The sequence below is a fragment of the Arabidopsis lyrata genome (assembly GCF_000004255.2).
Source record: "Arabidopsis lyrata subsp. lyrata unplaced genomic scaffold ARALYscaffold_5, whole genome shotgun sequence".
Taxonomy (NCBI): Eukaryota; Viridiplantae; Streptophyta; class Magnoliopsida; order Brassicales; family Brassicaceae; genus Arabidopsis; species Arabidopsis lyrata.
The window spans coordinates 414,953-427,201 of NW_003302551.1; the positions used below are offsets into that span (position 1 = coordinate 414,953).

At 30.0% G+C, this 12,249-nt stretch overlaps 1 protein-coding gene, 1 long non-coding RNA gene and 1 pseudogene across 2 annotated transcripts; all 3 read left to right on the forward strand.

Moving 5' to 3' along the window:
- Positions 1–2,355: 2,355 nt before the first annotated feature.
- On the forward strand, positions 2,356–2,900 carry LOC110228591. Its single transcript, XR_002332063.1, has 3 exons — positions 2,356–2,402; positions 2,497–2,577; positions 2,863–2,900. It is a non-coding gene; the product is annotated as an uncharacterized LOC110228591 (long non-coding RNA).
- Positions 2,901–3,021: 121 nt separating this feature from the next.
- LOC9312843 lies at positions 3,022–4,332 on the forward strand (annotated as a pseudogene).
- A 1,250-nt stretch (positions 4,333–5,582) lies between these two features.
- Positions 5,583–6,324, forward strand: LOC9311157 (anaphase-promoting complex subunit 8). The gene has a single exon (XM_002875043.2). It carries the CDS (start codon positions 5,585–5,587, stop codon positions 6,071–6,073), a length of 489 nt encoding a protein of 162 aa, XP_002875089.2. The 5' UTR covers positions 5,583–5,584; the 3' UTR covers positions 6,074–6,324.
- The last annotated feature ends 5,925 nt before the right edge of the window (positions 6,325–12,249 follow it).

The window sequence follows — 12,249 nt, forward strand, 5'->3', positions numbered from 1 at the left end:
GACCTGCAAAACCTGTATTAAATTGGTTAGGTAACATACGTTGATTGCTTACTTCGTAAAGTGAACACGAATCAGCCTTATTAGTTATTTGATTGTTCTAAATATTAAATTGTTCAAAGTTCAAACCCATGAAAAGTTACAATTAAAAACTGTGTCCCTTACAAAAATTAACAATGTTAACATTCTTTGTTTGTTACATATGTAACGTATGAAGTAAAACTCGTGACTTGCGAACATTCATATATAACTACAAAAATCAAAATCGTGTTGAGATAAATTTGATTTTCGAAAAGAAAAACTCACGAGGACGTGATTTGTAGTGTTTGCATTCGTACATGTGAGGACAGATTGGATGGTTAACAATGAAAATCTAAAAAATGGTCCGATTGATATTTACTTCTCATATCTATATTATTAATAAACACTTGCAAAATATTAAAAATTGCATAAGTAGAAAATAATTGTTTACAACAAAAGAAATGCCCTTTTTCGAATAATATTTTAAAGTTTCACAACTTTAACAATTTATAATATACTTTTGATATTCTTATATATAATTTTATATACTTAATGTTGAAATTCATTAAATAAATTTATTTGTTTATTAGATAGAAATATATATATTGGTGATGTAGTATTACATTCCGCCAAATATATCCAATCAACACAATTGTTAAATAATTTGATTATACGAATTTTTCATTCTACGAGTATTCATAGACACAATTCTCTCAAAGACATAATTCTATTTGCTTTTAAAAAAGGCCATAAAATATTAACGAAAAAAGTAAAAAACTATTATAAAATCTTCTTAAATGAGATTGCTGGAAATTTTTGAACTAATGTGATATACGAAAACATTTTTGTAGGTGGTATATTTTGATAATATCGAGGATTTTTTTTCCACTTATAATAAAAAACATATTATTAAATCATATATATAAAAGTTGGCCAACTCTCTCCATCTTTCCGCCACGTCAACAATGGAGAGAGTGCCATGTGTCACAACATATTACATTTATTATTTTATTTTATTAAATAATGCATTAATTCTTGCTTATATGAAAATTGACATATTTAACTTATTAATTCAGTAAATTCAATTTAATTAGTTACAAAAGTATATCAAACTCATATAAAAATTAATTTATTTAAATTTAGCTGTATAAATTTTAAACTTATGTGTAACATAAAATCAATGGAATTTTAATTAAATGTTAGATTTTATTAACGTATAAAAATAAATAATATGATATTAGAATTTATTTCATGTTTTCATATACTATAATATATATATAGGATTAGTGACAATGAATATAGATGAATCTATAATTTATTTTAATGCAAATATAAGATACTATATCAACACTACTTTTTCGTTTATTTAAAATAATTTTATAGATAACCAAATATATATATATATATATATATTTGTTTTTAAGGTAAGTAATTGTAAATAAGTGTTAAACAATGTAATTAAACATATATTAAAAAAACAAAAAATAGAATGAATTATTTACCCGAGAGTTAGAGGAATACATCAAAATAAATATTAGAAGAAAAAAACACCAAAAGGATTATTTATTAAATTAATTCAATCAATGTAAATTGTTATAACTAACAAATTATGGATGGAAAAGCCCGCACGTTGTGCGGATATTAGCCTAGTCTCTACAATAATTAATTGAGAAGTAGAAACGCACCATATTAGCCTAGTCTCTATATATATAAAAGTTAGAATGATTTGTCCTAAACACCCTTAATGAATTGTTCTTCTCAAAATTTCTCCTTCTTCGTAATTAGGGGTATATAAGTCTAATCATGTGTTGATCTCTATAATAATGTCCTAAACACCCTCAATTCGAAAATTTTTGTTCTTAATTGTTAAGGGTATATAAGTCTAATCGTGTTTTGTGATGATTAGTCTTAATCACCCTTAATTTTTTTTATTTTATAGTGTAATCGTTGGGGATACGGATGTCATAATGTCTCGACTTTAATGATTATGGAATCTTAGCTTAAATTTATTTGTTAATTTTTTGGATAATTCTATAACTTAGCAGTTAAAATTCGTTTTTGTTAGTTTTCTGATTTTGTTTCTAATTAAAAAGTTCAATATATTTGTTAATCTTTTGGATAATTCTATATCTTAGTAGTTAATATTCATTTTTGTTAGTTTTCTGATTTAGTTTCTAATTAAAAAGTTAGATTTCTTAAGATAATGATTGATGTTTGCCCTAATTTTAAAGCTATATATATAGTTATCGGCCAGAGAATTAGGTATTGTTTTTTTCCTGTGTTCATTAGATAGTTTCACCGTTATGTTTTTTTTATATAGCTACTATGATTCTGATGAATCGAATTGTTTGTCATGCATATATTGTTTTCATGGTCCTTTAAAGGTAGTGTGCATGTTTTTTGTTGTTTGTTTTATTTTTTGCATGAATTCGTTGATTTATTGTTTTGCTGATTTTTTACCTTTGCTATGTGTTTCAGATTTGTAGAACGTGGGAGGTTCCATCGACAAAGCTTTCGGACGAAGGTGGTGTTGATGAGAACAGAACGAGGTTTGGAAAGGTATTTCTATAGATTTGGTTTGTATATTTTACATCTATTTACCTATTTAAATGTTTGTGTTTCTTTATGTTCTATTAAATATTTTTATATGCAAATAGTACGTATGGAATATTTTTTACGTAATTGTGTAATTATGGTTTACGTATATTATGGTTTTTTTTATATAGCTTTTTAGTAATTGTGTTTAGCCGTGTTGAGATGATTATTATTCAAATAGTACGTATGTTTGATTGTTTGAATTAAAGAATAATTGAGATATCTAATCGTGTGTTCTATTGTTTTCAGTAAATCTTCATCTTCAACAATGAAAAGGAGGAATAAGGTAATCTTTTACATTAATCGTTTTCTTATAATTCTATTAGTTTGTAGATTATGATGTTATTTGTATTCTGGTTTCTATTGGTCGGTTGTTTTCTTTAATAAAACTAATATCCAAAAAAAATTATGAATTCTGGTTTCTATTGGTCGATTCCTAGGTTACCCGTGAAAGTTGTATGAACAAGTAAGCAAAACACCATCTCGACTGATATGTTTTCGTTGATAATTATATATTTATTTTCTCTCTTTGATCGATATATGTTTCGGCTGTGTGTTCTTTTTAGTATGACCTAATATTTTGTGTTTCCAATCTAATGCCACATATCTAGAAAGAGGAGACAAGTCCATAGAAAAGGGATGGAGAACGACAACACAAAGGAGGTAGACAATTAGGTTTTATATTATATACGACAACACAAAGGAGGTAAACATTGTCATTTTGTTTTATGGTACAAAGTCATCTCAACTCTTTTCTTTGCTCTGTATCTTGCTGCAACACATTTCTAATCTTGCTGGTAACCCAAAGATTGTGCTCCCAGTTCCTGCCTTCAATGTAATCAACGGTGGATCTCATGCAGGAAACAAGCTTGCAATGCAGGAGTTCATAATTCTCCCTGTTGGAGCTTCATCTTTCAAGGAAGCCATGAAAATGGGTGTGTAAGTTTACAACTTGAAGGTAAATCATGAATTGTTTTGGTCTCTGAGATGCTCATACTATGATAATTTATGATTTAAAAATGTATAGTCAAAATAATAGGTCTCTTGTCGTTACTCCTTTATCTGAAAATTTCTTGTCGTGTTAACATGAAAGTTCTCACGTTTCTTGTATGTGACTAATTCATCCTGTTTTTCTTATGTCTATGTTCAGTCTGTGATTAAGTACGGTCAGGATGCAACAAACGTTGGGGATTAAGGTGACTTTGCACCAAACATTCAGGAGAACAAAGAAGGTCTAGAACTGCTTAAGACTGCCATTGAGAAGGCCGGATACACTTGCAAGGTTGTCATTGGAATGGATGTCGCTGCGTCTGAGTTCTACTCATCAGACAAGAAATACGACTTGAACTTCAAAGAAGAGGTAAAGCAATCTCTTTACAAATCATGAACCTCTTTGAGAAGAAATCAAGAACATTGCTCTCAATATCTATCCGCTGCTCTATTTGTGAATTTGCAGAACAACGATGGTTCTCAAAAGATCTCTGGAGATGCTCTCAAGGACTTGTACAAGTCATTTGTTTCAGAGTACCCTAATGTATCCATTGAAGACCCATTTGACCAAGATGACTGGGAGAACTATGTTGAAATGACCGTTGAATGTGGCGAGAAAGTTCAAATCGTCGGTGATGATTTGCTGGTCACCAACCCCAAGGTATGCCATTGTTAATCAATCGTTTCCTCTAGAACTTTATCTCTCTTACTTAACATGCTTATGTCTCTAACACTCTTATATATATGCAGAAAGTTAAGAAGGCAATCAATGAAAGGTCTTGCAATGCTGTTCTATTGAAGGTAACATCCTCACACACAAGATATTCTTGACTGGTATTGGTCAATTTGAAATCCTTTGAAATATTGTTAATAACTCCTTGGTGAATGAGTGAACAGATTAATCAAATTGGATCCGTAACCTAGAGTATCGAGGCAGTTAAGATGTCAAAGAGAGCTGGTTGGGGAGTGATGGCTAGCCACCATAGTGGAGACACTGAGGACACATTCATTGCTGACTTATCTGTCGGTTTGTCAACCGTAAGTCAAAAACCCAACATCATATATCAAGAAATATCCCATTGTATCTTCTCCAAATCATGTCATGATATGGAGTCTCTTGGTAATGTTGTTATATGAACAAGGACAAATCAAGACCGGAGCTCCTTGCAGATCAGAGCGTCTTGCCAAATACAACCAACCAGGTTTAGTAACAAGTTATCTTGGTGTCTTTTTTTCTGATGAACTATCATTAGTAGATATATTCATCATACTGATACCTTTTGTCTTTTTTTTTTTCTGATAAACTATCATTAGTGGATAGATTCATGAAACATGATTACCATTATTAGCACATACTCAGGCTTTTACATGGTCCGAACTATCTTTGATAATTCATTGTTGTGTACTTGTGTGCGTGCATGTAACTTAATTGGTGAATTTTTGATTCCAAGTTCCAATCCAGATCATGATCCAACACCAGGGGTTGGAAAGGTTCGGTTTCAATTCTCGGATACATTGTCTATCAAAAGTATATATAAATGCATACTCTAATGATATGATATATTAATGCATGTGTTTTTATTGTCTTATTTTTGTAAGTACAATAAGTAAACAAAAAAAAAGCAGGGAAAAACAAGAGGTGGTGAGATGAAGACTATCACAACGAAAAGCATCAAGACAAGGTTAAATTCCATTTCCTACTAGAGTGCATGGTCAGAGCTGCAGTCTCTGTGTACTTCGATTGAAATCTTGAATAGCCTTAATTTAAACAATCACTGGATGAAAGAGTTTTTTTCTTGGCAATGCGTATCAAGAACTCAGAATGCACACTGGGTCTTTGGCGAAGTACGAGTATTTGCAAGGTATTTTCAGTTTTAGCAATTACATCCAAGCTCAAACTGCATAAGCTCAGTATTGTCTTAGGGAATTTGACCACGTTGAAATCATGTTTAGAGAACATTTGAGAAACGATCCCTATCGGATGGAAGATATGGATTTGTATTCTTATGTTCTGTATGCAAAAGAAGCATGTGCTGCGCTGAGTTACCTTGCACATAAGGTGGTTTTGACTGATAAGTACAGACCTGAGTCTTGCTGCATCATTAGCAACTACTACAATTTAAAAGGCCAGCATGAGAAAGCAGTTATGTACTTCCGGAGAGCTTTGAAACTGAACAAGTATTTATCGGCGTGGACTCTTATGGGCCATGAATATGTTGAGATGAAGAACACGCATGCTGCCATTGATGCATATCGACGAGCTGTTGATATAAACCCTTGTGATTATCGAGCTTGGTATGGGTTAGGACAAGCATATGAGATGATGGGGATGCCTTTCTATGCACTTTACTATTTTCGCAAATCCATATTCTTTCTTCCAAACGATTCTCGGTTGTGGATAGCCATGGCTAAATGTTATCAAACCGAACAGCTTTACATGCTTGAAGAGGCCATCAAGTGTTACAATTGAGCTGTGAACTGTACTGACACAAAAGGAATATCACTTAATCAAGCTTCACCAGAAGCTTGGACGTAATGAAGAAGCTGCATTTTATTTCGAGAAGGATTTAGAGAGAATGGATGCTGAAGGATTAGAAGGACCAAACAAGTTTGAGGCTTTAATTTTTCTTGCCACACATTTTAAAACTCACAAGAAATTCGCAGAAGCAGAAGTGTATTGCACCCGTCTTCTCGATTATAGTGGACATTGTTCTTTTGCTTTTGCTTATCTCTCTCTTGATTTTTTCTTTGTATTTCTCCTGAATATATATATAGATAAGCGCACAAAAACATGGAAAAAAGGCCAGAAAGACCGAGAGGTATAAAGATGAGATGACCACTACAATGAACATCAACTTTGACAAGGTTGATTTCTATTTTCTATGAAAAAACTTTTTTGTATCTATATTAGTTTTATTTCTATTTTCTATATTAGTTTTATCGTGATGTGTTTTAGTATGTTTTCAAGCGATTGTCCAATCTATGATTACTATTAGAGAAACTGAGACTAAGAGAACAAGGACTTCACAAAAAGAGAGAAAAAAGTTTCCATGGAGAGGTTCAACACAAAAAGGGTATTTAAATTCTAATTTTCTAACCAAATCTATATGAGATCGTTATGTTCTATTAAGTTTGTTCTGCTTTTTGTAATACTCGAAAACATAAATAACAACAAAAAAGCATAAGAAAATGTAGAAATGAAAGAGGGGTCAGACTCAACGAAACTACAACAATAAGAAAAAGCGATGGGATAAATATAATTATGGAAAAAACTTAACACTATTATGGTGAAACAAAGATGGAGAAGAACTAGAACACAAATACGATGCAAGAGAAGAATAGGGGGATGAAGATGTAAGCGAAGAAGAACAAAAAAGTGTATACAAAGTGTCAAAGACACAGAAGATGATGATGGCGAAGATGTGGATGAAACTTCACAAGTTTTAGTTTCATTTATCTTTTCTTATTAAAGTTTATAAAGCAAGTATGTTTTTTTTTGGCTCTATCTTTTCTTAGTTTAGGTATATTAAAATTTGTTTGTCAATATTGATCTTTATAAAAAGTTCCTATTATATTTGAAAACGAATAACAAAAAGAAGAGGAAGTATTTCTAATCGTGATGAAATCATTCTTTGTGTCCAATGGTAAGTTTAAAATTTTGTACGTGACTTTTATAATTTTCTTTTGCGAAGATAATAAAGAATCCGATAACATATTCTTCTTACATTATCATACTAAATTTAATTAAAAAATTCGTCACTAAATTTAATAATTTAAAACGATTTAATTAGCAAATGTATGTTGCTCTTCTTGACAAAAAGGTAAACCTATGAATTATGTGCAATAAACGAAATAGAAAAGTTTTAAGAAACTTTGTCCTCAACGTAAATCTATTGAAATTATACTAAGTTGTTTACAAAATAGTTAAACCATTTTATAGTTATATTACCTTTTAGAAGAATTATGATAATACCAAATATATAAATTTTTTATTTTTATCTAAAAATAGAAGCATTTAATTTTATTTTGATTTATTTTTTTAATTAAAATATCGTTGATTTTGAAAGGAAATAATGATTGGAAATATTTAGTGTTTTAGATTATAGTTATATAAAAATTTTGATTCTTTATTTGTGAAAACGATAATGGTTAAACTTGCCATTTATCTCTATCAAAAAAATATCTAAAACATTTTAAAAGCAATTTTGTACAGAAAAATTATATGTTAAGATTTGAAAACTTTGATTGGGTGCATCATTATGATATTAAAATTTTTGATTTATATAACTAAAATATGAAATTAGGATATACTAATTATAAATTAGAGTAAATAGACATTTTGTTAGACATTTTGTAAATAGACATTCTACAGTCTAATGAAAGAGATCTTGATAAACTTAGAAATCGTTTGCTGATTGATGAGTTTGGATATAACAATGATAACGGAAAAGGAGCAAAATTGACGGATTTCGGCAGGCTCACGAAAAAACTATTGACAAAGGGAGAAATCATTTGATGATGATGAGTTTGGTTATAATCATGATAACCAAAAAAAGAGGAGAAGATTTGACGGTTTTCTGTAGTCTCATGAAAGAGCTTTTAATAAACGTAGAAATCGTTTGCTGATTGAAAAGTTTTGCTATAACCATTATAACGGAAAAATGAGCAAAATTGATAAGTTTCTACAGCATGATGAAAGAGCTCTTGATAAACGTAGAAATAATTTGCTTCTTGATGAGATAGGCTATAACCACGGTAACAAAAAAATGAGCGAAACTAACGGGTTTTTTACAGCCTAATAATAAACGTAGAAATTATTTTCTGATTTATGAGTTTATAACCATAATAAAAAAAACAAGAAGAGCAAAAATGATGGTTTTATGCAGTCTCATGAAAAATCTCTTGATAAACGTAAAAATCATTTGTTGATGATAAGTTTGGCTATAACCAGGATAAAAAAAAGAGAGAGAACAGAATTGACAGTTTTCTCCTGTCTGATGAAAGAGCTCTTGAGAAATATATAAATCATTTGTTAATTGAAGAGTTTATCTATAACCATTATAACGGAAAAATGGGTAAAATTGACGGTTTTCTGCAACTTTATAAAAATGTCCTTGATAACCGTAAATATCATTTGTTGATTGAAGAGTTTGGCTATAACCATGATAACAAAACAAGCGAGACAAAATTGTTGGGTTTTTGCAATCCGATGAAATAGAGCTTGATAAACGTAGAAATCATTTGCAGATTGATGAGTTTGACTATAACAATAACAACGAAAATTAATGAACAAAATTGACGGTTTTCTGCAAGCTCATGAAAAAGAACTTGATAAACATAGAAATTATTTGCTGATGATGAGTTTGGCTATAATCATGATACTAAAACAAGAGAACCAAAATTGACTGTTTTCTGTAGTCTGATGTAAAATATCTCGATAAACGTATAAATCATTTGCTGATTGATGAGTTTGGATGTAACATTTATAATGACAAAAGAGAGCAATATTAACAGTTTTCTACAAACTCATGAAAAAGCTCTTGATAAACGTAGAAATTATTTGTTGATTGATGAGTTTGGTTATAAAAATGATAACAGAAAAAGAGCAAAATTTGTAATTTTCTACAGCTTGATGAAAGAGCTCTTGATAAATTTTAGTAATCGTTTGCTGATTGAAAAGTTTTGCTATAACCATTATAACAGAAAAATAAGCAAAATTGATAAGTTTTTATAGCATGATGAAAGAACTCTTGATAATGTAGAAACCATTTGCTGCTTGATGAGGTAGGCTATAACCACGATAACAAAAAAATGAGCGAAACTAACGGTTTTTTTACAGCCTAATGAAACAACTTTTGATAAACGTAGCAATTATTTTATGATCTATGAGTTTATAACCATAATAAAAAAAAAAAAAAACAAGAAGAGCAGAAATGATGGTTTTATGAAGTCTCATGAAAAAACTCTTGATAAACGTAGAAATCATTTGTTGATGATGAATTTGGCTATAACCACGATAACAAAAAAAGAGAAAAATTTGACTAAACCATTTTCTAATTGAAGAGTTTTGCTATAACCATTATAACGGAAAAATAGGTAAAATTAACGGTTTTCTGCAACTTTATAAAAATGCCCTTGATAACCGTAAATATCATTTGCTTATTGATGAGTTTGGCTATAACCATGATAAAAAAAAATTGATGGATTTCTGCAATGTAATTAAAGAGCCCTTGATAAACGTAAAAATTATTTGCTTATTGATGAGTGTGGCTATAACCATAATAACAAAACAAGAGAGACAAAATTGACGGCTTTCTGTAATCCGATGAAAGAGAACTTGATAAACGTATAAATCATTTGCAGATTGATGAGTTTGACTATAACAATAATAACAAAAAATAATGAACAAAATCGACAGTTTTCTGCAAGCTCATGAAAAAAACTTGATAAACGTAGAAATTATTTGCTGATGATGAGTTTAGATATAATCATGATAACAAAAGAAGAGAACCAAAATTCATTGTTTTCTGCAGTCTGATGAAAGAAATCTTGATAAACGTATAAATCATTTGCTAATTGATGAGTTTGGCTGTAACAATTATAATGAAAAAGGGCAAAATTGACAGTTTTCTGTAGACTCATTAAAAAGCTCTTGATAAACGTAGAAATTATTTGTTGATTGATGAGTTTAGTTATAAAAATGATAACGAAAAAAGCAAAATTTGTAGTTTTCTACAGCCTGATGAAAGAGTTCTTGATAAATATAGAAATCGTTTACTGATTGAAAAGTTTTGCTATAGCAATTATAACGGAAAAATGAGCGAAATTGATAAGTTTTTACAGCATGATGAAATAGCTCGTGATAAACGTAGTAATCATTTGCTGCTTGATGAGATAAGTTATAACCATGATAACAAAAAAATGAGCGAAATTAACTGTTTTTTACAGCCTAATGAAACACCTGTTGATAAATGGAGAAATTATTTTCTGATATATGAGTTTATAACCATGATAAAAAAACAACAAGAAGAGCAAAAATGATGTTTATATGCACCCTCATGAAAAAGCTCTTGATAAACGTATAAATCATTTGTTGATGATGAGTTTGGCTATAACCAGGATAACAAAAAAAAGAGAGCAAAATTGACGGTTTTCTATAGTCCGATGAAAGAGATCTTATTAAACGTAGAAATTATTTGCTGATTAATCAGTTTGACTATAACCATGATAACAAAAAAAAAGGAGCAAAAGTGACGGTTTTCTGCAGGAAAATGTAAGAGCTCTTATAAACGTAAAAATTATTTGCTCATTAATGAGTTTGACTATAACCATGATAAAAGAACAAGAGAGACAAAGTTGACGGCTTTCTACAGACTCATGAAAAAGATCTTGATAAACGTAGAAATCATTTGTTGATTGATGAGTTTGGTTATAAAAATGATAACGAAAAAAAAAGAGCAAAATTTGCAGTTTTCTGTAACCTGAAGAAAGAGCTCTTGATAAATGTATAAATCAGTTGCTGATTGATGAGTTTCACTATAACAATAATAACAAAAAATAAAGCAAAATTTACAGTTTTCTACAATATGATGAAAGAGCTCTTGATAAACCTAAAAATCATTTGCTGATTGAAAAGTTCTGCTATAACTATTATAACGAAAAAGTAACAAAATGGTCGGTTTTCTCTAGCTTGATGAAAGAGTTCTTAATAATCGTAGAAAACATTTGCTGACTGATGAGTTTGACTGTAACCATGATAACAAAAAAAAACAGAGGTGTAAAATTGATGGTTTTCATCTGTGTGATGAAAGAGCTCTTAATTAATGTAGAAATCTTGAATTGATTAAAAAGTTCGTAAAAAAGAACAAAAAAATTATGAAAACCTTTTCTGAGATCCACATCTATGAATTGAAAGGTCCGAACGATCAACTCTGCAATCAGTTGTTAGAATCAATAGGTCTTCAAATCGTTCATTTGAAAAAGTTGAAACCCTTTTTATTGGATGATCATAATACTTCTCAAAAATCGAAATTCTTGATCAATGGAGAGTTTGGTTATAAAAATTATTACAAAAAAATGAGCAAAATAGATTGTTTTCTGCAGCCTGATGAAAGAGCTCTTAATAAATGTAGAAATCATTTGCTCATTGATGAGTTTGGCTATAACCATAATAAAAATAAACAAGAAGTGCAAAATTGACGGTTTTCTGCAGTCTGATGAAAGAGTTTTTGATAAACATTGTAAACATTTAGTGATTAATAAGTTTGGCTATAACAATAATATAAAAAAAATTAGCAAAATTGACGGTTTTCTACAGCCTCATGAAAAAGCTCTTAATAAACGTAGAAATCATTTAATTTTGTTGGTGCGCAACGTAGAAATTATTTGCGGATGATGAGTTTGACTATAACCAGGATAACAAAAAAACGAATAAAAAATTGACGGTTTTCTCCAAGCTCATGAAAAATCACATGATAAACATAAAAGTTATTTGCTGATGATGAGTTTGGCTATAACCATGATAGCAAAAAGAGAGGAAATTGACGGGTTTCTGTAGTATAATGAACGAGCTCTCGATAAACGTAAAAATTATTTGCTGATTGATGAGTTTGGCTATAACCACTATAACGGAAAAATGAGCAAAAC